Source organism: Microcebus murinus, chromosome 8, assembly GCF_040939455.1.
Source record: "Microcebus murinus isolate Inina chromosome 8, M.murinus_Inina_mat1.0, whole genome shotgun sequence".
NCBI classification, from domain to species: Eukaryota; Metazoa; Chordata; class Mammalia; order Primates; family Cheirogaleidae; genus Microcebus; species Microcebus murinus.
The window spans coordinates 77,934,621-77,961,380 of NC_134111.1; the positions used below are offsets into that span (position 1 = coordinate 77,934,621).

At 36.5% G+C, this 26,760-nt stretch overlaps 1 protein-coding gene across 1 annotated transcript in view; it reads left to right on the forward strand.

Moving 5' to 3' along the window:
* PARD3B (par-3 family cell polarity regulator beta) overlaps window positions 1–26,760 on the forward strand; it is a 970,516-nt gene that overhangs the window by 514,156 nt on the left and 429,600 nt on the right. The window contains exons 6-10 of the mRNA XM_076005852.1: window positions 4,977–5,063; window positions 10,550–10,675; window positions 12,919–13,277; window positions 15,664–15,803; window positions 16,939–17,067. Of these exons, the coding sequence (XP_075861967.1) occupies window positions 4,977–5,063; window positions 10,550–10,675; window positions 12,919–13,277; window positions 15,664–15,803; window positions 16,939–17,067 (841 nt within the window). The remainder of the gene's footprint in view (window positions 1–4,976; window positions 5,064–10,549; window positions 10,676–12,918; window positions 13,278–15,663; window positions 15,804–16,938; window positions 17,068–26,760) is intronic.

The window sequence follows — 26,760 nt, forward strand, 5'->3', positions numbered from 1 at the left end:
TTTAATGACTTCATTCCTACAAATTAAATGTACATTTTCCAGCCTGGAATTTGACACACCACTATGAGATTTGATCTCAAGCAAATGGTTCAATCCATCTTCTACATACACTACCTTTCCCTCTCCTCTTCTTCCTTCTCTTCCTCCTCCTCCTCTCTCTTCCTCCTCCTCTTCCTCGTCTTCTTCTTATTCCTCTTCCTTCCTTTTTTTTTCTTCTCTTCCCTCTCGCCTTTCCTCTCTCTCTCTAATATCACAGCCAATCTCTGTGTCCACAACCCATCCTGGTGCAATATCTCCATGCACATGGCTTTCTCTTCTATGCAAGCCCTTTCTACCCACTCCCCCACCACCTACCTTTTCCGATGGAAATCCCATTTGTCCTTCATAGTCCCATCTCATATGCCACCTCCTTCAGGGAGACTTTCATCATCCCAGCTTCTCTTCCTGATTTTGTACCCTTTTCCTCTGAATCACATCAGTAGGTGCCTTTGCTTTGAAACTGACATGTGAAGGTAGTTAGAAACTCCTGCTGTGGAGTGCAGTAAATCCCAATTTGAGTCCTGATTTCACCTTATATGAATGGTACAATGTTGGACAAATTATTAACCTCTCTAAACATCAATTTACTTCTCCCTAAGATGGAAGTAATATGAATGTTTACTGTATAGATTTGATGTGAATACATGATATAAGGTCCAAAAGGCAATTAGCACATTGCCTCCCTAATAATAACTTGCATTTATTGAAAATATGCTACGAGTACTATTACTGCTATTATTCTATTGCTTTGTATTATTTATTACCTGTACCAACTCTGCCCCTAGATTATGAACACCTCAAGCATTGGTCTTTGTTTTTTTTCCTTGCAGTACTTCCCCATTGAAATGACTCAATATTTGTTGAATTCAAGTAAAGTAAGTGAATCTCACTGCCACCAACAACAAATTCTTTGTTACATTTCTACTCAGTACATTCACATCAGCAAGACATTTCACCATCTAATAGAGTTCAGGGACATCTGTACACTCTTCCTGGTGATTTCCCTCTGCAGTACATTTGTGATACCATTACATGTGACAGATCTGTGGATTAGTCTTTGAAGGACACCAGCTAACACCTTCTATCCATTTGTTGTAGTTCTTTGTCTTCTCTCTCTGCCCCGTGTCAGTAATCTAATCATGAAGAAAATGTGCTCTATGATCCTACAGTATTTAAGGATTTTTTAAAGATTTTTTAAGGGTTTTTTAAAAGTCTTACTAAGAAATCCAATAGAAAAAAATGGGAGAGTTTGAGATCGATTATTCCTTTTTAGTCCATAAGCTTGTTTGTTTCCTTAGAAAGTTCTATTATAATCATACTAATAGCCGACAGTTATTGAACCTTTTAATATGCAGATATGATATGTATAATGTCTATGTGTTATGATCTTTCTCATTAAAGCCAACAATTCTATTAGGGAAATCCCTAATCTCATTGTACAAGTGAGGAAACTGAGGCTTTAGATTTTAAAGTACTGACTCAGACGCCTGACTCAAAGTCACTATTGGGATACACTTTCTCTTTAATTACATATGTGAATCATGATTTTTCTTCTGAAATAAAGTATCTCCCCATTGCTGCCCTCAGTCTTATAGTTCCCAATAGCTCAACGAGTGACCCACCACTGAGTTGAAAAATCTTAATGTTAGAAATGCTATCCATTTGCCTTGGGTAAAGAAATTAGACCTACAAACATCTGCAGCTTCTGTTGTGTTTTCTCCCTCAAGCTTGAAGTCTTTCTTCTGGATGGAAACCAAATGATGCATTTTAACATCCAGCTCTAGCAGAATCATCATCCGGAATGGCAGTCTCATTTTTAACCACGGATTCTGTAGCTTCACCCATAGTTTTGTCCAAAACTCTTAGATGGGTAGCAGCTGGTTCCAGTGATTATTTGAATCAATTCTGTCAACTGGATCTTAGAGCATTTAGCTTGCTTAATATTAGTCGGCCTAAAGCTTTGTAATTATCTGCTTGTTTTCATATGTCTTAGAAAGTCGTGTAAAGATAGCTGTTTTTATCTTAGTGAAATTGTTCCATTTTTCTTCTGTGTATAACTGAAATATTTTTCCTTTACACTACACAATTCATTTTTTGTCTATTTTTCATAAGTAACTGCCAATTCTTTTTTCTTTCCATTGCTAGAATATACTTTCCACCTTATTTTCTAATATTTTCCATTTTTAAACCTCTTCCAGCTTATCTCCTGGCTACTGTGCTGTTCTTCACAACATACATGTGTGCGTGTCCTGCTCACTGGTCCCTAAACTGTACTCTGGAGTTTGTCTAAACAAATAGCATTAATAGCCTATTTTCACATCTTTATAAACTCTTGCTTTATGAGATATGTATTCAGATAATTGTGTCCAGTCCTACTTGCTGTGTTTATAGTCCAGGAAGGGTATGTATATAGAGATATTTGCAGAACTCTGTCAAGTATTTATAATACTGTGGGATTTTTTCCCTTTGAAATAAATAAACATATGTGAACTGATCTATGAGACATCCTTTTTCAAATGCTCTTCTTTCCATCTTGAAACAAATAAGGAATAACATTTTATAAAGAACATAGTGAGACATGGTCAATGTAAAAATTATAATACTTACCTTTATTAAATAGATCTAATTTTCTGCAAGTGCTTGTGTATTACAGACAGTAAAATTGAATGTCTTTTATGCTTTTATCTGGAATAGTAATATTTTTATCATAATAATTTAACACTTGTCAAAAATCCTTCTAGACAAAGAATTGTGACTATTGTGTGTAACGCTAGAATAAAAGTTTTCTCTGAAATACTGAAAAAAAAAGAATCTTATAAAGTAGAAATAAACTTTAAAAACTGCATCCTCCCAAATTTTTTAGTATTTTTAAATAAGAATGGTTATTTCAATAAATTGTAAGATTTACTTTATTAAGTAAATGTAAAAATACAGAATTGATAGTTACTAAAGAGTAGGCATCAGTATGATACATAGAATTTATTATGTTTTACAGGGAGGAGGGGTTCTGAGTGGGGCTAAAGAAATATTTGTAAAAAGAAAGAAAATGAGAATCCATAAAAGTCATCCTAAAAATTTTAAGCTGAAATCTTGAAGTCTACACTAGACTAAACATTCATATTCCAAAAACCGCTATAAAAATACATGTGTGTGCTATCTATCAGTATGTGGATACCTGATACATTTATTAGGAAAGATTTGTGTTATGCTTTCAGTGCAAAACTGTAAAAATACATTACAAAAGTAGAGTAATAATTTAATGGCTAAACAAGATTTGAATCTCTGTTTTTAAAAGTCTTTAAATCAGTATTATAAACTTAGAATATAAAAGCTTTAGGTTTATAGTCTTTCTCAAATGCCTAAAAACACATTATAAATATGTTATATAAAAATTATTATTTTGGGGTTCCATTAAAAGCTAAACAACTCTCTCTGCCCACCAAGCATTTTATATTCAGAATTTATAATACATATCTATATATGATAGTCTATATACATACATTCATATAAATGTCCATATCCTCATACATATAGAAAAGAATCAGTTCCTTCTATATTATCACTATAAGATTTGTTTTTGTTCATAACTTTTATTCTAGGCTTCTGATAGAACCCGTTTAACTGAACAAGCTTTAAGTATATCAGCAATATCTGGGCAAAACATTTGAAATTTATGATCAGATTTGAAATTCCATCATATTCTACAAATGCTGGAAACTGATGTGTTTTTTTTCCCCCTGTAGTTCCTAATGATAATAGGCTTGCAAAGAAAACACATTAAAAATAAGACTAATCCACTGATGACAATATATTTAATGTATTTCTTTTAGATTGCTGATAATTTGGAAAACACTTCATGCAGAGTGAATATGTCAGGCATTTTGCTTTCTTAATGCTGTTCACAACTTTACAGCAAGGAGCCAAAATTTCACCATTTTCTATTTGGGGCAGAAACGCATTTGTAGCAGCTGTATCTCTTAATTTGACATCTAGTTTCAGGTCATTTTCATGTAAATAGGAAACAATAGAGACCTGCTTACAATTTCCTTAACAGGGATGTTTTCTTCAACTTTATCATTTTCCTCTGGCAATTATTTTCTCTCTCTGGGATTAAAGGAGCCAATAATTGTTCACGGTTATTATTTTTCATCTTTATAAAAACTTGTTAGTTCCGCTCTTTATTACTCAAAAGCTCCCAGCACCTTCTACATTTCAGTCATGCACACTACTTGTTAATGTTTCTCGCTCATCCTTTCCTTAATCTAGGATAGGTTAGGCGGGTCAGGCTTTCTATTTCTTTCTAAAATACATTTTTTCAGGCTGTGCAACCTCTTTTTCTACCTTTAAAAAAAACCCCAGGAGGTAAAAATTTAGAATTGTTCCATTGAACACAACTGATGCCTTATTGAAAAGCAAGTTTAAGTTTTGATTTATATTGGTTTGAACATGCCCATACCAACTGTGACTTCATAACCATTATAAAATATAATTCTGCATTTTTTCTAATAAGTGTTTTATTTTTCTTCTGTTCCAGAAAAAGCCTGCTTTATTCCTAAGCATAGATTTGCTTACTTCCATGTTTTTTGTGATCTGTACAGTAATTGTCAAGTGTGTCTCAATGGGGAAAAATTTTATTTTTGTGTACTTTTAAAATATGTTGATTTATGCAGATTAAGTTAAGTAGGAAGTTATTTTTGTAGGTAGTTATTTTCATTTGTTCCTCTTCTAGGAGTAAAAAGAAATCAGATAGTCTTTCAAACATTTTATTTCCTGGCTCTTGGGAACCTACCAGCAAATCATGTGCTCCTTTGACTTCATCTCTGCTGTTGAAGTTACATTAGTGGATATTCCTGAGAGGTGTGTGTATGTGTGTTTAATGTGCCTCATCTGGTTTTTAGCAGACACTCATCTGTGCTCTTATTTTTTTTCTGCCCCAGTAATATGACAAGAACAGTAGAGATTTCTGGGGAAGGAGGCCCGTTGGGAATACATGTAGTGCCCTTCTTTTCATCTCTGAGTGGAAGGTAAGATGTTTTCCTTGTTTCAGAAGCTCATGTTAATGAAAACCCAGCTCCTTTTCCCAAATATTTTTCAGAAGAGAATTATATGTATATTCTATTACTCAGTTGGATACCTCAAGATATACTTTTGTTGGCCACTTATGTGTTAGAAACAAAATAAAATCATTTACTCTAAGATGTAATGAAAAAGAAAAAAATCAATTACAGTTTCTCCATTTATAATTAATTAAAAAATACTTTCTTAAAGTATCCTTGTCAGTGACACATAGTAAACAGAATCTGTGGCAAAGATTTTAACATACTGTTAGACAAATGTCACTACTGAATTTTTTAATATTCCAGAATATACTTCAACAAGTATATTGATTGATATTTCCTGATATTCCTCAGGTATGTAGAATTTAGAATAATAAATATTCTAACATTTTAAGTAGCTATATTGGAAGCTGTATATGATGATTTTAGCGATAGAAGCAAAACGTCATCCTGCTATATATTTTTTACTAAAATAAAATTTAGTCAATTAAAAATAATTTACCACATCCTTTTAGAATTTTTAAGACATTGTATTTCTAAGTCCATATTGGTCAATGGCAATTTAGATTATGTCAGCATTTCTTGAAATTCAATTCTATTTCAGTGAATATGAAACTTTTTTGAATATGAAACTTTTCCTTGATGGAAATTCAAGTATGTGCCTCACAGTTTAATATTAGCACAATTATAACAATGTTACAAAACTAGTTTTAGATATTAGGTCACTTTTCAATATTATGATCACCTTTAACACTAAATTGATATTGATGAGTTGTCAGAAACTTGAAATCAGTCTTTCATTCATATGACATGATTTTAATTAATTTACCAAATTTATTTTCTTAAATACGTTATTGAAAAGGCAGAATGGTTTATTTTAGCTTAGGATATCAAAGACCGGGGAAATCAGTTGATTTTCCCAAGGTCACATAAAATCCAGATCTCTTGACTTATCCTCACTCCATTGCTCTTTTGAAAACTAAAATTTTTCCAAAGGTTATATAGTATTAATTTACTGGTTCTGAGTATTTATCCAGTTTAGTCTGCCCTATAGCAGGAAGAACAGATTTAGTCATGGTATTTTGGTTGGCATCATATTCAGCAGGTAGCCATCTGCTACCTGTAATTGCAAAGTCATCACCTTTTTTTTCTTTTTGCAAATAACATCTGATGCCAAGCTCCTGTTGGAATGAACGTTCCCTAAAAAGAAATGAACCGAAAAGCTAGTGGCTCTTATTGTCTAATTTCCTGTATGTGTTAATAAGTGTGTTTATAAATGTTATGGGTTATGGCACAGGACAAACTGAGGTTGTTTTTGATAGACAGGGTGAATATTTACTCAGTTGTCATGAGAAATTCTAATGGCTTTTGGCAGAAGTATACTGATACAGCTTTGTGAAATACCAGAGCAGTTAAATTACCAGGCTCTTTAGTTTAACAAAGCTGGAATGGAACACAGGATCTTCCTAATTTCCAAAAATGAGGAAATATACAATGTGACAGTCACCATACTTCATTTTCAGTAGTTTGGAAAAGCAACTCACTTCAAATGAGAGAAATATGCTGGACTTTATAGATTTCCTTACTTCTCTTTGCTGGTTCTGATCCCTAGCATAAGCCTTATAAAATAGTAGAAGGAGTATTGGATTTGGATTCAGAACAATTGGATTTGAATCCCAGTGTTCCTTTTTTATAACCTTGAGCAAGTCCCCTAAACTTGCCTCTTGTGACTACCTACTGTACATCAAGGTTATGGGGATTAAATGACATTAAAAATATGAAATATCCTTGTAAAACACAAAATGTATCAATGTGTAAATCATCAGTGTGATGATTATTTTGGCTAAAACAAAAAAGCCTGATTTAAAAATGAAGTTTTATAAGTTCATGGTCAACTGTTCAGTAACTTGCTGAAATAGCTATATTACTTTTTTGGTATCCATTAGTATTGTAGAAAAGAAATTTAATTAAAAAACATTAAAAATAATATGGAAGTGGAGACATGAGCCAATAAAAGTTAAGAAGTGTAATGAGTACAGGCTGAAACAGCACACTTAACTCAACCCATGTGTCTAGATGCAACTGCATATAGAGCATGTCAGACATATGTCTGACTTCATATTGCCATACGGTTTCACTGTGTGAGCACAGGGGCTTACTTAAGGCCATTGTGGTATACTTTGCTGTTAATTTCCTTCCATTTATTGGTTTGTGTCATTATTTTAAAGGAGAATTTACATTTAATTCTTTACTAAGATTACTGTAATTGGCTTTGTCTCCAAAGTATTTTTTATTTTTTTCTTTTAAAAAAAAATGCTGCCACACCTGTTGTTGAATAAGAAACCTAATCTAAGTTAGGACATCCTGAGTAAAATATAGTGGCTGCTGTACTAGATAAAGTCTCAATGAATTCATTACATACCATAGCACAGGGGTGTTGAATTGAATGCAGCTTATATTGGGGGCCATTGGCTTTCCCAGTGAAAAACAAACCAAAATAAGCATACAGAAAACTAAGTTCTTGTAAGTAAAAAGCAACTTAATGTTCATTTTTTAAAATCTGTGGGTGTTTTTTAGAATTAAAAACATGAAATCTAACTATTTTTTAGTAAAGATAGCATGATATACCTTAGTTGTATAGTAACGACAGCTAAACATGAGACAGAAAGAAGAAGAATGAGTGAAGACTGACGTAGAATGTGAGAAGAGGAGATATTGAGACCGAAATACTACGCTGGCAGAGTGGCTGGGACTATGTGATACTGTGGGAGGAATAGGAAAGGGGGCAAGGAGAAGGGGTGAAGAAGGTATAGGTGTCTAAATGATAGAAGAGCAAGAAGAATTGTTGCCCATCTTAATCTGCAGAGCCGTGTATTTCAGCATCCTTTAACACTGCTAATTAATGCAAATTAGCTGGTTAGTCTTGGCCTACACCTCCTCAACAGCATTAATCTTTAAATTCTGTGAGTCTTGGTCTCAAATGAGACAGCCACCACAGCCTGCCAGTTTGGGGGCAAAGAGGATAATGAGATATTGTTTTCTGAGCCTTCTCATGGCGGGCTGGATGAAATCAAACTGGAGAGACTCCATCCCTTCCACGGAATAGAGAGGGCAGGAGAGGTTCGTTGCCAGGGACCAAACTAATATAATCAGTCAGTTTTATATTTTACCAAAATTACCTCTGACACATGGGTTTTACAGTTGGGCTTATTCTGTCAATAAATTTTTCATGCAAAGTTAGGTTATTTAGATCAGTGAGGTTCACATAGCATACTCCAGCTGTAATATGCCAGCTAAATTGCAACCCAGTGGCCTGAAAGAATTAATTCATCTCCCAAAATGTGAAATTAAATCCTAGGGAGTAACATTACATGACTGATGATGTACTGAATTAAATTAAAGGAAGACTTGAATGCTTGTTAAAAAAATATCACTTACATAAACTAGTTTATAACCACATGTGAGCCTCCTAATGGATCATGTTATTGTGAATCCACCATAACAAAAATCCAAAATGCGAACTCTTAGAAGGCTGTTTAATTTAGGGAAATAAAACATAATTTTGATCTATTTTTATATGTCAAATAGTTTTATTTTTAATATTATGAGATTAAGGTAACACAGAATATGTTTGATTAATTTGCTAACCTACTAGAACTACTAAATAAAGCAAGAGACCTCACCACACACCACACACTTGAGCTGCCTTGCAGGAGTTAACATGACCATTTGCTGTTCTCTCCTGCTGTAGTACACTGTATTCATTTAATGTTTTTGAAGTAGAGACCTAAATATCACTGCATGTGCCTTGCCCGTTGATGTCTTGAGAATGACATGAGCTCATTAAATAAACTGACGCCCTGGAGGTAGAAGCTCGGTGACTTTGTGGCTACTCCAAAGAAGAGGACCGCCTTCTCCAACGCTTTCATTGTAGACTGCCCTTTCTCCATGGCGGACCCTATTACTCACATATAAATGTGCTCATATTTTATTTAGATTTGAAATTCAATGCAGAAGTACTATGTAATAGCACAGAGGGATTCTATACAAGAGAGTGACAAAGTAGAAAAACAAGGGGATTGGGAAGGGGCAGATCACAGCTTCTCCACACCTAGCAGACTCCTCTTGGTGGATATATCTTTCTTACTCTGAGACATGGCTAGGACTTTGTCATGTCACAAGAATGGAAATTCCTCAAATGAGAAATAACTAAAATACACATGTTCCATTTCTTTTATTTTTGGTGTGTGTGTATATATATCCTGCTGTGGTCTCCTGGGATCGTTTTTGTTCTTCTCAGAAGCTTTGGGGCTTTGGTTGGGAAAAGGGGAGGTCCTTTAGGCAGGAAAGATGGTCTATTCTGGGCTACTTTAAGTACAAATAAATACATAAAGGTCCTAAACAGTTCACAATGTGTGAACACACACAGTATGCAAACACACACATATATAACATATCTGTATTTTAATTCTTAGAACTGTAGTTCCCTTTCTCCTTTCCTTCTTTTCGAACCCTCCTAACTCCAAGCCACAGCCACAAAAATCCAGGAGCCCCTTCTTATCCTCTCTAAATCCAGCCTCTTGGTTGAAATTTCAGATATTTCCCAAATCCCTGCCTTGATCATGTCGCTGCCTTGCTCAGCAGTAGGTGGCAGCTCCATAAGATTAAGGTCATTGGATGGTGTGTAAAGCCCCTTTCTGTGGCACTGGTCTCCTATCCCATATTGGCTCTCAAATCCTGTGATAGCTCCAGGCTTATTGATGTCTCTAGTTTTTGAATTTCAACTGTACCCTCAACCTGTACTAACCACTTTACCTGGTCCTGGTCCTATGACTTTGTCTTATGCTCCTTCATCCTGAGCACACAGAAAACACCCAACACGTACTTGATCCGGTGGCACTCACTAATGGGACTGAACTTCCTTCTAAGTAATATGATCTGAGCTTAACTGTTCATTCACTTCGTAAAATGCAAATTATTTGAAGAGATATTAAGACTGCAAAAAATCCTGTGAATATGTAATCCTCTCTCGCTAGTAAACATCAGGTCACCACCTTGGCACTAACTCAGGCTTGTGGTCAGCTGTGATATCCTTCTCCAAACCACAAGTCTTTGGTGTCTTCAACTTTGCTAAGCTATACTAGCCTTTTCTAAGTTTACTGCAAACAAGAGAAATAGAGTCACAGATTAATGTTTTCTGGGTTGGTATTTATGAATATTTGTCTTTAAGGGCTTTTTCTCTTACCATGAGTTGTTTTCTTTTCTCTCTCTCTCTCTCTCTCTTTTTTTTTTTTTTTGGAGTAAGGATTTAAATAACAAAGAGTTGCCTGAATATAAAGGATGATTTCTTTCATAAATAGAAATCAATACTTATTTCTATATAGTTGCAAGTGGAGAAATAATTAGCATATTATTATTCAGTAATTTTATTTCAACCTATATTTTGCATTTAGGATTCTAGGACTCTTCATCCGAGGCATTGAAGAAAACAGCAGGTCCAAGCGGGAGGGACTATTTCATGAAAATGAATGTATCGTAAAAATCAACAATGTGGATCTTGTAGACAAAACCTTTGCTCAGTAAGCATTTTTCCATTGTTTTATTTACTTTATTGATCCCAAGAATAGTTATAATCATTGCTGAACTCATTATGATCAAAATTGTAGGTATAATTTCTGGTCAGTTCCCTTTGAATGACCCCAGGACGTCCATTTTCGAATGCATCTTATGTTTTAGCATACTCCAAGGTGGCCAAACACATCTCTGACAACTCTGAGAACAGTAAACCACAGAATACAGCAAGCCTTCTTGCCTGGTTGTCTTTTGGGGGCACCGATGGATGGGTTTGTTTTTCTTGAGCTATGGGTCAGTTAGACTGGTATTTAATGGCTCTTTTCACAGACTGTTAGTTCAGCTTATTAATTAACTTACTTGATGTCAGCAGTCTTCCTTAACCTGAAAAATCTGTGAGCAATGTCTGTGAGGACTCACTGAGTAATAGAAACAAATAGAAAAAAAATTAACAGAAACAAATAGAAAAAAATTCTCCCTCAAGAAATCATCTCTCTGCATGTAAAAATGTTACAGGAGTAGCTTCCTGTACAGAAGAATTAGAGGATGTAGTAGTCTGATTCATATATATCTTTAAAAGGTGTGTTGGCATTGCAGCAGGATTATGGAACAAGGGAACACGAACTAATACTCCTTAGTGATCATCACCAGCCTGTCTTGTTTCTCACCAAAAGAACTAACACATGTTCTCTCTTGGCATTAGTTGTCAATACTGCAGGTGTAAATGGAGGATGGAATGAGTGGTTGTAGGTAGAGGGCAAGTAGGCATTGGTTGCTTAAATGTGGAAAGAAATGAAGCTTTAAAAGAATCTATTGAAATAATGATAGGCAAAATTATAATTATTATTAGTGATGATATTATTTGCATATACTATTGTGCTTTTCACAAAGACTCAATATGTATGCAAGGCAGACATTATCACTTATATTTTATAGAGCTGGAAACTGAAGCTTTTAAAAATTGAGTATGGAGTCAGAATGGAATAGAAACTGATTCCTAGTCAAGCAAAAATAACATAGTGGAACTGGCCAGAGGAGTTGGATGGCCTATGTGAAATCTTCTCCTCTAACCATGAGAGGAATTAAGTCCTCTGTAAGGCTAGGGGTAGGAGATTGGGGGCCCAGAGAGCAGTTGGAATTATGATTAGTTATTATTTGGTGTGGATGCTAGTGACAAAGACCTGAAATAAAGGTAGCTCAACTTAAACAAGATTATTTTTTTCCTAAAGAAAAATAAGCGTGGGAGTGGGCAGTCCACAGTGTGACAGCTCCACATTCATCAGCGAATCAAGCATCTTTGTCTTTCTGCTTTGCCACTTTCATGGGACTACTATCTTTAAGTTGAATCGTGGTCACAATATAGTTGCTGAGTTCCCTTCATGACTTCCGAGTTTCGAGAAATAGGAGGACAAGAAAAGTTTCTGCCTTCCAGCTGAGCCAGCCTCCTTTAAAGAGCTTTTCCTTTAACTCTTCCACTTACATTCACTGGCAAGAAAGACTGGGAACAGCAGTTGTTTTACCTAGGCACAGGGCACATAAAAGGCCTAAGGAAAAAGGTGAGAAAAAGCAGCAGGAAATCTAAGAACACAAAGTACGAAAACAGAAAAGTAGAAAATACAAGTACTCTATGACAGAGTAACACGAAAAGTGCAGGTTGGATTGACAACCCACTGGGACATTTAGGCACAGCCAAAGCACCTACCAAAATGTTTCCATGAGGACACATTAGTGTCAAAATTGAGCTTCCATAACACAATCTATGTTAGAGAAGATCCGTACTTTAGAAGGAAGTCCTAAAAGGAACTTAACTGATAATCTGATCTAAAATATCAAATGATTTTTCCCACCTATAATTAGGTTGCTTTTTATATTAATATTTATTTCAGTAATCAGTCTGGTTAGATTTTCAGATTTAGAAACACATAAAAGCTGTGGGTCATTGGACAAGTTATTTAGTCTCTCTGAGCCTCAACTTTCTCATTTGCAAAATGAGAGCTAATTGCACTTAACCTAACATGCTTGTTAAGATTAAATGAGAATCATGGATGGTAATAAATGCAACCCAGTGCAGAGGCACCTAGTGGGCAGGTAGTAGGTGGTAACTAGTGTGTACTCATGTTGGCAGCAATATTAATAGTGTCTCCTATGCTTATGCTACTGTGCTACTCCTGGTTGCCACCATGCCCTGGTACTTTAGAAGGTGGTGCTTTGCAACATGGTATCATTGTACATTTATTAACTCTCTTTCAAGGGCTCAAGATGTCTTCCGTCAGGCGATGAAGTCCCCAAGTGTGGTCCTCCATGTGCTTCCACCTCAAAACCGTGAACAGTATGAAAAATCAGTCATTGGACCCCTTCACGTTTTTGGTAGCAATGATGGCGTTTTGAAAACAAAGGTGCCACCTCCCGTCCATATAAAATCTGGACTAAAGACAGTTAATCTCCCAGGAACAAATAGTCCTGAAACAGATGCATCAACTTCTCTGCAACAAAACAAGAGTCCCCGAGTACCAAGACTTGGAAGAAAACCATCCTCTCCCTCACTCTCCCCTCTCATGGGATTTGGCAGCAAGAAAAATGCAAAGAAAATTAAGATTGACCTAAAGAAAGGTAATTATTAAATTATGCTTAACAGCATTCTATTATTGTATCATGTAAAATTGGTTAAGAGAAATGCATTAAGGCTAATTTAGTTAATTCTCCCTTCATTTAATTGTATCAAAGAATAGATTTAAGTGTATACTTAGGTAACTTAAATTTCTTGAAATTGTAGTACTTTCTTCTTTTTCTTCTGGAGAATATAGATTATTTGAAACAAGAAAATAATAAAGACATGAAGGGGAGTGGTAAAAATCACTGCAAACTTGATAGTAACAGCAATATTGTGTTACAACATAATACTAAATAGGCACTAACATTCAGTTTTTCCTGTTTTGAGTCACAATTAGTGATTTTTGAAGCAACCAGCCCTTAGGCCGAGTCTAAAAATCATATTTGTCTGTTTAAGACAGTGCTATAATAGCAAAAATTTTAATCCTCAGAAAGCACATATATAATGATCATTAATTTCACTGATTCAACATTGCATACATTTTTCCAAAACATACCTAATTTGAAAAGCATATACAATCTTTCCTTTCTTCATCTTTTCTAACTTTTCTATTTCAAGGACAGATGAGTGAGAATAGGCCATGTGTGTACATGCATATTTATGCAACATTATGTACATACACATAAGCATTCACGTGCTTCTGTGCTTTTGTTCATTTTATAACCTCTGTCTGATATTCCCTTCCCCCATTGCACCCTTCTTAAATTCTGTATTTTTCAAGATAATTCAAAAAAACTGAGGTCCTATAGATTCTTTTCTGAATAAATGGAGAATTTAAGGTCACAAGGTAGTTTAGAATACCTATGAACATACAACATGTTTCAAAAACAATATATATCTTTAATTAGGATATGGAAATGATTCTGAAAAGATTCTCTGATCAAAATTTCTTTCACCTGTAAGAATTCTATCCTGGGAAGAAAATGTACTGACTAGAAGGCACAATATTCCAGTGCGCTTACCAACTAGGTTTTGTATTTAAATGCATTAGTTGTGTTTTTCATACAAATTATCCATCTATGTGTAAGACACAGATTTGGATGCTTTCAGGATAGAAAATAACTCAGATACAGAATCACCTTAAAAATCCATCAGAAAGCCTCGAATGCAAAAATGAAGACTATGACATCACAGCTGTACTTTGGGAAGATTAATCTCACAACAAAAAGATACACTGAAGAAGAGACCACACAACAAAGGATCAGTAAAGGGTGCATGGCATCTGTCTGGATGTGGAAATATAATATGTATGCCTTAATAGAGGACTGGTTGTAGGGAGGAAGAAAGAGAAGAATTACAGTTACTGCTGAGGTTTTCAGCCAGAACAACTTGCAAAATGGAGATGTTGCTGCTAGAAATTATAATCTTAAATAGATGAGGATTTGAAAAGGTCAGGGTCTGGATGAGAGAAGGGCGAGGTATGAAGTCATATTTGAAATATGTGTGGCAATATCTAGGAGGCTGACATCAGATAGAGATCTTAAGACCAAAGCAAGAGATTTAGGTCTCTTCCATAGAGAGAGAGAGTAGTTTGAGCCAGGAGCTGGCCACAGTGGGGAGTCTAGAGGACCGATTGGCCCAGCATAGATCCTTGGGGAACATCTGTGATTACAGGGGAGGACAATCAGTAAGAGAGAGAGTGATGGATGTGATGTGATCTGAGAGGTAGGGAAATAATCAGAAAATAAGGACAGGAAAAGCAAGGAGGGAGTGAAGTTCAATAAAATGACCTGTGGGAAGCGTCAAGGGGGAAAAAATGTCAAGTGTCAAGAACGTGGTCATGCACAGGTCACCGCTGATAGAAGCATGACGAAGCAGTAAGCTTGAAGTAAGGGTCCTTTGGGGTAGCGAAATCTGAGCATATATCTTCAGACCCAGTGAAAAACACACCAGAAGGGAGAAATTGGAGATACCAGAGAGCGGGGCAGGAACAGCACGACTCCTGCCGATGGGACAGTGGGAGGCAGCAGGGCTAGGAATCAAGACACACTGGAGCAGTGAGGCCGGTTGGCTGAGGCAGAGAGGCCAACGAAACTCACGTCAGGTGGCCTCTTGCTTTTCAGGAAGGTAGGAAGTCAGGTTATGGTTTAATAAGAAATCAGTCTCCTGGGTTAATGGACAACGTGCATTTCTCCTAGAACCCAAATAAGCCAAAGTGTTACATATCTGCATAGGCCCTAAAAACACTGTGAAACCATCGTGACCTGTCAGAAACTATAATCCATATTTGAAACCGGAATAACTGAAGCATATTTAAAATCTCCTGGAATGTGAATGTTTTGCTTATTTTATATTAGCCTAAATTAGATAGAGTTTACTATAAGATTGACTATAATATTACTCATGCTCAAGGTGACTATACATTTTCTTGTTTTTATACGCTAGGCCCTGAAGGACTGGGTTTCACTGTGGTTACCAGAGATTCTTCCATACATGGTCCTGGTCCCATTTTTGTAAAAAACATTTTACCAAAAGGAGCAGCAATAAAAGATGGACGCCTGCAATCAGGAGACAGAATTTTGGAGGTAAGAATCAGAATTAATGTCGTCAATAAAATATTTCTTGGTATTTAAATAAATATGTGGACATATTTTACCATTTATATTTTGAGTATAATATATTGAAAATTGTTACTCACAGACAAGATAAGGACTTTAAGTACAGAACTAGTTAATGAGTAGGCTGACTTTGTAAGTTTCCACTCAGGTCAGTAATATGAGGCCAAATAATCATGAAAACTTTTCCCTGCCGTCTTTTTCTTATTTCTCCCTCTTAGGGTTCCTGACAAGTTTGGATTGAATCTAGGAGTTCCATATATATTCAGTTAGGGCTAAGAATTCCAAAGTCACACCCAAGCCTTTGTAACAGTTCCCTTCAACTTTTGCCAGGATGGGCCAGTATGTGGCAGGTTGATCTATGCCTGGTCCAGAGCAGCAGCATCTGTGCTAGGCTAGCAATGGAAACACCTGTAAGGAATTTTGCATAGAGACATATTTGGGATACCCAAGGCAAGGGAGTTATTATTTTTCCACTTACTTTTGTTTAAGAGCATCATCTTCATGGTTACATATTGTTAATTTACCTTTGAGGAAATCTTCGTTGAAAGCAACACTGTAGCTTTTTATGTTGTTCTAGATCATAAAAGAAGATGTAGCAAATGACTAATGAAGCTCCAAATTAGAACTTTGAATGATCTGTGATAATTTTGTGCCTATAATTTTCTAAACATAGAGAAAATCATAGCATTATGTCAGTAGACTCATATTTCTGGAGGAATTTGCCATGTGATAATGGTTCACTTCTGCTTGTTGTATTGGGCAAAAAATGGTTGCAGGTATAAGCATTTGAGATTTTTTTCCTACCTATTTGAAGAATCATTTTCTGGTATTGGTCAGTTTGATTTTCCCCTCATAACAATGTGATGTCTTAGGAAAAGCTGCTGATACTAATTACTGACTTTCTGACTTTCAGCATTGTAACTATTATAGTCTGTATATTATTGGAAACACGGTCGGTTTTCACCTGTGTGTTTAGTTTTCATCTTTTCAGAGCTTCACTGATCATGGGAGGCCATTTGCTGCTTACTTTCAAAAACCATCCAGGGTAGAGGAAGATAACAAGTGTTGTAACTGTTGCCCTTCCTGTGATTTCATTCATTAGGTAAACGGAAGAGACGTCACTGGGCGAACGCAGGAAGAGCTCGTGGCCATGCTCAGGAGCACCAAGCAAGGAGAGACGGCATCGCTGGTCATCGCCCGCCAGGAGGGAAATTTTCTGCCCCGAGAGCTGGTAATGTTTAGTTCTCAGTCTCACTGAATTTTCAATGCAGAGTATAGCACCCAGTGAATTCATAATAGCTGAGAAATGAGTTCTAAATCACAGGCTTTGTTTGTAAAATTGAGGCACACTCGGAATATTTTACCCTGTTTGGGATATCATACTTTTAAGGCGCTGATGTAATGAGTTGGGTATATGTAAACAGTGCTTCTGGGGCACAAACACCGTTTAACAATAAATGATTGTTGAACAGTATTCAGCTAATCCAATAAAATATATATTGAGTATGTGCTATGTGCCAAGCCCTATGCAAAGATCAGTCAGCAAAATAATTCATGGATCTACTTTAATGGAGTTTACTGTATAAAAGGAAATAAAAATATAACTAAATATTCTAAATTGTTCTGAAGATTATGATGGGAAACCACAGAGTGCTACAGTAATAGAGAACAAGGGAATTTAACCTATTCTTAAGAGCTGGGATAGGCATCTTGAGGAAGAGAATTTCAAAAGTCATCTTAGAAACATAGACCCTTTGACCCAGTAACAGTAATATGTTCTAAATTGATGTGAATGAGGTGGAAAAAATTCATGTCCGTTGACTTTTTTCCCCAAAGGTCCTACCTATTGTTGTGATATATTGGGTAATATACAACTATAAGGTATTTGTTAAATAAATAACTAGATAGCTCTGCAGTGAAATATAATAGGTACCTTAAATGGTCTCTGTGACATAATTGATAATAACATGAGAAAATGTTTATAATTTAATGTTAAGTTAAAAAGTATAGTATAAAATTACATATGCAGTATGATCAAATTACATTTAAAAACTTAAAAAAGAACTGGAAGGAAATGTACCTGGAATGTTGGGGTTATAAGAGATCTTAATTTTTTCATTTTTTTACAATAAATATTACTTTATTGAGATACTATGCTTTTAAGAAGGTTCTGGAAAATTCAAACAGGCTTTTATGGCTAAAAACAAAGGGAAACAAATATAAGAACTTCGAATTACCCCTTGTTATTTTCTTTGGATTTGTCTAAGAAGTGGCAGAGGTCACATAAAGGTCACGTGATGGAATAGTTTTGTAGAGTTAGGTCATCAGAACAGTGAGGGTTAGTTGAGAGGATTATGGATATTTAGCCTGAAGAACAGAAAGTTTAGGAGACATAATTGTTATCAAATATATAGAGAGTTATTGTAGGATTGGAAAGTAGACGTAATCTGTTTCTTTGGACGGTTTATATCCATTAATCTAGTTATGCATTAAGTCAGCTGATAAATTGCTGAGTATCTTCTGTGTACAAAGTTGGAGGTTGTGAAGATGCAAAAATAATTAAGACTCATTTCATGCCCTCATTGAGCTTATACTAAAACAAATGATTAGAAGAGGGCAATGTTGTAAGAACATTCTAACCATTGGACCTGTCCAAGAAGGACATTGGTTATGTAGAATATTCAAACAGAGCTGCCTCACACCTGTCAAAATCGCTCCAGAAAACAGTTCTCCCACTGAGGTTAGATAAGACCAGACAACCTCTCAGTTGTCTCTCTGTATTCTGACCCCACTATTCTATTCCCTGTGTTTAAGTTCATGTGTGAGTGTGCAAACTTCCTGAACCACCTCTTTTATATATTAATTCTCTAGAAGACTCCCTTTCCTTCACATTTCTTTGGTATAGAATTTCCTTTCTATCTTTCCTTCTCTTTCCCAACATCTTGTCCATTTTTCTCTAGCTCTGTTATAGGGGAGATCTGTAGAAAAATAGGGAAGGGAAGAAAAAGGATTAACATAAGCCATAGAAATAATAGCTCCCACCTCCTTTCCTATGCTGACTCCTTCATACCTAAGCATTCCGGAACGCAGAATCTGAACATCTGTCTCATCTCCTTGCAGAAGCTCCTCACACTTCCTAAAGAGAAACACCGCAGAAACGTGGAGTCTAGATTTTTTTCTCTAAGACACAGATGGGTTTTTCTTTCAATCCTTTGTTTATCTAAAGACCTTGGTCTTTCTCCACAGGGTCAAAGTGAAAGAAATAAAAAACAAACAAACAAACAAAAAAAACGGCAGCACCTGTGTGTAGCAAGAAGCCTTTTCACTTCTTGCACCGTTCTTTGGTTGCTAGAAATAAAACTCTCAGAAAACCTCAGTGGGACTATGTGCTTATTTCAGGGATAAGCAAACAAGAAAGAAGTTTTGACTGTGTATTCTGGAAGAAATAAAACCCTGCACAGAAAGAGAAACATTTCAGCCAGCCCTTGTGCATGTGAAAGAACCTAATGACAGAGCCCCCAGCTGGGAACTTAAAGCCTCATGAGCCCCAGTTCCCATCTACTAGTCCTTATACCCCTCTCCCATATGTCTGCTGGAATTCCTTACTCCATTGCTAATTCCTTCCTTCTAGAAGCTTTGCCCCTCCCCTTAGGTAAGGGGAAAAGGGATGCTGGTCTTATCCCAGTTTAAAACTCTGAATACATTTCCCGTCAAAGATAATTACATCTGGAAGTTAGCAAATGGAATAACACTTAACCTTGTCTCTGGAATTCAACCCCCAGAACTCAACTTCTGTGTCCACCACTTACTAGCTGTGTGGTCTAGAGCAGGTCGCAAAGTCACTCCAAGGCTCAGTTTCCTCATCTGTATCATAAGGATTCTATGAGGATTAAAAGAGAAAATACATGCAAAGCTCTGAGCATAGTTACTAGCCAATTGTAAGTTCTCAATATACATTAGCTATAATTATTTCTTCTAGCACATTACCCCACTTCTATAGTTATGATACTGTACTTTAAATATATTAAGGGCTAAATGGATTTTATACAGGCTTCCCTGGGACTAACTACTGTTTTTGTTTTTTTTATTTTTTTTTTTTTTTTTTTTTTTTTTTTTTTTTTTTTTACTGATACCCATTGTGTCCTAAAACTACTGTTTTTGAATAATGATTGTTTTCTTTTTTATTATTTTAAAATATATTCTGGAATCCAAAGTACTGAATTACAAACACAATTTTTACAACCAAATTCATAAGTGAGGCAGCCATATATATTATTTCACTCTCATTTAATGGAATTTGGTGAAATTCAATTTCTGTCCTAGAAATGACATCATAGGCTGAGCCCACCAGGGAGCACATTGAATTAATTGTGCAACTATGGGGTGATGGTATAAATAAATTATTTGTTTTCATTGTTTTTAGTTTTATACAAAATTTGGAGGGCATGTGGTTAGTATTCACTCTTTTAAAACTTTCTGGGAAACACCTAGACTGTCAAAAACAGTCGACAGTCCACCATCCAAACATGTGGAATATTCTCTGTAACCACAGCAAAGCAAGGGTCTTTAGAGCTTATAAGCACCTAAGTCATGTGGACGCAGAATCTTTGCTTTGGAAAAATATGGAATAGTATTCTTTTTATAGCCCAAATGCCTGCCTTGATTGAGCATGCTAAGGAGCAGGACTGATACAGGAAGTTTAAAGCGAGGTCATGTTTGGCGTGCATGGGGCTATTTCCGTGGGAATTACTACATGGTGTGGCATGCGCTGCACTATTTGCAAAAGCACAATGAAGAACAGTGTATTATGTGATACATCTTTGTGTTTTCCTTTCAAAAAATCGAAGTTGGTATCACTTTGGTCTCGTCCCCCTTATCATGATTGATGTACACACTTGACTTTCCATTGAAAATCTGGCAGGATGAAGGAAGGACAGCACTTCCTGCTTTTGTCTTGTTCTATCTCCTTTGAAGAAAACAAACTATGTTTATTGTTTTCCTGTTCTGAGAAACTGTCCTCTCCCTTCTGTTAAGCCCTGCTATTTCATGAGCTCTCTACCTTCTTAACTACACAGCACTGCCTATTTTCTGACAGCTAAATCTTCCTTACTTCCTTGTTATCATTAGCTTCTTGTAAAGTCTTAACGCTTACAAGCCAAGGGAGCATGTGGTCAGCAGTTGTACAGGAAGTCCCAATATAGGATCGTCTCTAGGATGTGACCTTCTGCCGTTCCAAAGGCCATAGCATCCATTTCCTGGTGGTTTCTCCTGACCTGCCACCTAGAAGAACTGTGCTGAACTCTTGTATTTGCTGGTCCCTGTCCTTCCTCCTGAGCAACTGATAGCATTACAAGTTTAGCAGCACATTGAGCCAAACTTCTTCCTGTCTGTGGCAGGCTGGGTTGAAAATCAAATGAGCGGAATTTATGTAATAACATCACAGCTATTTAGCTGTTTCTAGTATCTTTACCAAAAGAACTGTGCTTCAAAGGTAATCTTGCCAGAATCCCAGTCTGGAAGAGCCTTTGATGTCTTCAACCCCTGGCTGGGTAAGAGTTTATTAAAGAGGTGTTCACATAGAAACATTTTTGCAGAAGATACTTTTGAGATTAGTGTTGGTAGTAGAATTGGAAGGTGAAACTGCTGTGTCTGCATCTGCACTTGAAATGAAAACTATGCTACTTAATCAGTGGTTTGTTTGGTCTGTTCTTTAAGAGACTTGGCCTACAAGTTCTTTTCTGTTCCTGACACCTGATGTTCTTTTTTTCTTATGCAAAGTGGCCTATAAAGCCATCATTCCACTTAAGAAAGATCCTGAAAAACTGAAGGTTTTCTATTAATTTCATGCCTTCATTTCTTTAAGAGCCAGAAGAAAGAGAGACTGTTATTTGCCATGTATGTGCGGTGCATGCGTGTGCATCTTCTTTCATTTATTGGGGAGAAAGGAATATTCTGCCGTTTCTTTGTTAACTTCTTTAACGTTTCATTTTCTAACCTGCTGCCTTATCTTTAAATTATCCTGAAAATCACAGCAACCCCTGGTGGGTAAAACGAGCTGAGAAAAATTTCAAATGTATTTATAATTTCTACCTGCCAAGTTTGCCTGCTATTAAATGCTGGCCTCTGCGAGTGAGATTAACTATATTTCAAGCAAGCAAGTTTCTCCTGCCTGGCATGATTGAGAACCAAAAGTTAGCCATGTTTGTCATGCTGATTTGACCTTCACTTAGGAATATTGCTTTTGCTGAGAAAAAATGATGCACACACGTGTGGAGACTCCCTTAATAGTTGCTGAGCTTAGTGTATTCCAACACTACCATATTTACCTGTCCCTGTGACTACTTTACCAAATGAGATATGGTTCCAAGTCCTTCATGGTTTATCTTATTATTAAGTGAAAAATTCACATCGCCAAATGTCAGGTTATTTAACATCATAAATTATAGAAGAATTTTGGTTTGAAATCTTAGATGAACCTCATTTAACTGATATATTATTTCATTCCCTTTGGCTATTTGATTCAAATGATTCCATGCTTAATTAACCAAGATACTTAAGGAAGAATGAATATTATAGCAGTTATTTGTCGGTAAGTAGCAGAAATTGAAAGATAATTTCAGAATGATTTTTCTGCCTAAACCAAAGTACAAGAGTTATGCTTTGGAATTTAAATAATCATGCAAAAACCAAAATGCACTGCTATATTTTATGTATTTTCCCAGTAACACAGTTCCAGTGTCTTTAAGATGAAGTCCTTGGTGTAAGATACAGTTTCTCTTTCAGCTTCTCTCTACAATAATTTCCATTTTCTTCTTACTGCATTTTTATTCATCCAGTATGTACTGGATCTTAGTCAAGGCTCTGCACCATGAAATTCCAGAGATCAATAAGATATGTTCCTATCTTTATAAAGCTTCACGCCCATAAAAAAAAGAAGAGTGATGAGTAGATCTAATTATGCAAATAAAGTGTTATAGGGATTTAAAGTATATTAGTAACCAAGAAAACCTTCAAAAACGTAACGTAACAGCATTTGAGAAGGGGCTTGTTGATTGAATAGGATTTCAAAATGCAGATCTAAATGGGGGAAGGAAATACCATCTTCAATCACTCAGAGATTAGAAAGTATAAAATACATCAAGGAGAATAGTAGACAGCCTAGCTTGACAGATTATTGAGCAAGGGACTAACATGAAAAGTAGTGTTATTTAGAATAAACTTGGAGGGGCAGAGAATGTTGGAATATCTACTAAAAGCTTATTATAATTCACTAGAGGGTATTGGTAAGGAGCTTAGGATGTTGAATCAGTTAGAGTTGGGTTGAATCTTGATTCTGCCACGTAATGACTGAATGGCTTTGATGAAGTTACCTCCCTGATGCTCCATTTCTCATCCCTAACTCAGGGATTAATGTCTGCCCACGAGATGAGTTGTTAGGATTCAATGAGATGCATGTAAAATGCTTATAATAGGGCATAGAGGATGGGATTCAACACATTTTTTTTTATTATCATCATAATTGCTCATCTGAATGAGAGATCGTAAGTGCACTGGTTAGCATTTCCCACCTCTTGGGAATGAAGAGGGATATGGAGGTAGAAAACTTGGTTTGGGCAACTGATAGATATGAAATTAATGGAGTGAGAAATATCAATAGTTACAAAGTTTTGTGTTTGGATGTCTTGTGATATCATTAACAAAAGGATAAGCTGGTTTGTTTTTATCCTAGAGTTTTATTCCTTTCATGGATCCTAAATTGTTCTATGGGCCAGTGATCCTCAGTGTTTTTTCTCCCCCCAACTTTCCAGCCATTCTAAACTCTTTTCACCTCTTAAGCATTACTAACACCCTCTCCTTGGGAAACATCTGCAATGAGCCTGGCGTCTGCCTCTGCCTGGTCACTGCTCCCCTCCCCTCTCCTCTCTTCCCTCCTCCCTCACAACTCCTTAAGATAGCTCCCTACAGGTCACTTCCTTGGACAGAGCTTCCCTGAGGCCCAGGTCTGGTTTATGGAGCCCCACTTAGTTTACATCCATGTTCAGGGCTCCTCTTAGCATGCCACTGAATCACACAATGTTAAATTTCCCCATTAGCCTTAAGAACCATAGAGAAGTAGACATTAAGACCCGATGTTTGGGAGTCACATGGCCTAGATGTGAAGGCCTGCTTTCAGGGCCTCAATTTCCTCATTTGTTAAATGAAAATAAAAACAACACCTACAGTGTAGCCTTGTGTGAGAAATAGCTGAGCACAGATGCTAACATACAGTGAGTGCTAAATAGTGTTTTTAATGCCTATTGTTATTTCCTGTGCCTGGAGCGCAGTATATATATATGCTCAGTAAATACTTGTGGACTGACTGAATGAAAGCTACACATTACTGAAGCTGATGATATGGAAGGCTGGAGCAGGTAATGGTAAAAAAGCTAGTACTGCTAATCTGTATTTAATCTGCATTCCGTATATTATCTATTCTGTATAATTATTATAAACCAAATCAAAAAATATACAGGGATTTTCTCAGATTTCTAATTCCAGCTACATGAGGCAGTGAAGGTTAGGGTAGTTAGTTTTGAATGTAAATGACAATTTAGGTGGTGTAAGTTATTATGAAGACATTTGCACAATCTAGTTGTAGTTTACTTGTAAAGGCATATGAAAGCAGGAAGTATCATTACTTTATATTTTGAAATGTTAGAGATATTTTTACAAAATTAAAAATATTTAAAAGTATTTTTAAATGCTTCATTTCGGGCTACAGTAATTTGTTAGAACACTGGTTCTCAAAGTGTGGTCTCAGACCTGCAGTCTGAGAGCAGCACCACCTGAGGACTTGTTAGGCATGCAGATTCTCAGGCTCCCTCCAGAACTACTGAATCAGAAAATCTGGAGAAGGGGCTTAGGGATCCATGTTGTAGCAAGCATCCCAGGTGATTCTGAGGCCCACTCAGGTTTGAGAGCCATTGGAATAGTGGTTTCATTATAAAGAACAGAAAGCCTGTGTAGCATAACTTAGTGGCTATTACTGACTAGCTTCAGTGACCACATTTTCAACTTTATCTCTCCTATTCTGTGAACAATATCTTGTTCTGTGGAAAATATTCTGTGAAAATGTCAAGCCCAGTTGAGCTGTGCCTTTTTGGCCACGTGCCCCTCATTTCGGCAAAGGGCCAGGTCTGAGTGCCATGCAGTTACCCAACTCAATGACACCTGATTCATTTAGGCACACTCAGTTGTACCTGACTTTTTCAGGCCCAACTCGATTGTGCTTTAAAATTCCCACACTGGATTTGATTGTGCTCAAAATGTGTTATGTGCCACCTTGTAACTTGTAGATTCAGAGTCATACCAAAGTTAACACCTGTTGCCCTTCTTCCCTTCTCCTTATCTCCTCCATGGGATGTTGAGGGGTAAGGTGTGTTCCGCTGACCCCCTCCATGGACCATCTCCTACCATCTACCACTCTACTGTGGTGGAATTCACGTTGGAGGGTTCAGAGCTCCCAAGAAAGCCATCCTTATTTACTATGATAAATCAATTATACTTTGTTTCCATTTATCTCACGTTGAAGATCAGAAAAAATGAGGTGCAAAGACATTGCCCCTTACCAAAGTTCACATTGTCTGTCAAAATCAGAAATATTTTCTAAGCAAGACTTCCCCCTCCCTGAGGTAAACACTGTACCTTCTCTGCCTTGTGCTGTGTGCTGAGGGACTGGAGGGCCCTTCATCTTTGCCAGCGTTTTGAATATGGTCCGTAACCCACAAGGCTGAAGGATTAATAGTCATTTGCTACTCCCTGAGAAGTACTTACACCTGAAAGAATTTTACTGAACCCTTGTCAGCAAGATCTAGTCTTGATAAAATCGATGATGATAAATGCTCTGGTTCAGCATTATTAAAACAGATGTAGGAAGTGCAGGCCATCCTTCCAGGTCGTATGGCTTCCAGGTGCAAGAGTGTAAATACTTAATGGCTTTTATCACAAGACTGGTTTTGTTAGGGACAGGAAGGTAGTAGAAGGAGGACTGTCCTGTGCTGTAAAGAAGCACTCTTGACATTTCAGAAGACTGTGGCCTAATTACATTGTCTTGCAAAGTTAACAATGAAGAGCCGTGAGATTGGGCCCTATTCTCATGGTGCAAGACATATGTCTTATTAGTGGCCACGATGGCCATGATTAGGCTTCCAGAGACTAGAAAAAAAGAAGAATATTCTGAATATTCATATTTAAACAGCTCAGAAAAAGTAATATTGTGACCAACCACTGCCTATATCCTTCTTATCATCCAGTTAACCAAATGTTACCAGTAATTTATGCCAGCTGTTGATGTGGAGCAGCTGGGCAAGAAGTAGGTTGCAGAACTCGGGGGATGACCTTGATTTGCTTAATTGCCTCTATGCCTGTGATCAGTACATTTGCTAAGGTACATTTGGTGTAAGATAAGGAAATGTGTTCATTTTGTAAAGGATATTTAAAGATTAGGAAAACAAAATACTGCCTTAATTGATCATGGTTGACTTTTCCAGCTGTTATCAAAGTAAATACCATACATGTGAAACTGCTGCTGCAGTCCATTTCATTTTGAAAGGATACGTAGAGGTCTGAACATGTTTTATCTGCCTGTTTTTCCAGGAAAAATGTGTGATCTTTATCATTAAAGAATATCAACTTAAGATCACTATTTTTTTTTTCTTTCCTAAGGGCTGGTAAAACAGAGATAGACACTTAAATAACAATCTGTTGCTACTTACCTCCTCCCATGCCCCGTCCCCAAAGATTCTCTGGGCGATGACTGTTAAATATATTCTCATTATTTTTAACGAGTGTGCAGAACATACATGCATAATGTACCAGCAGATAGGTGCCCCACTACTGAACTTGTCAGATATAATAAAGCATTGCAGGGGTTAAGATGCATTTT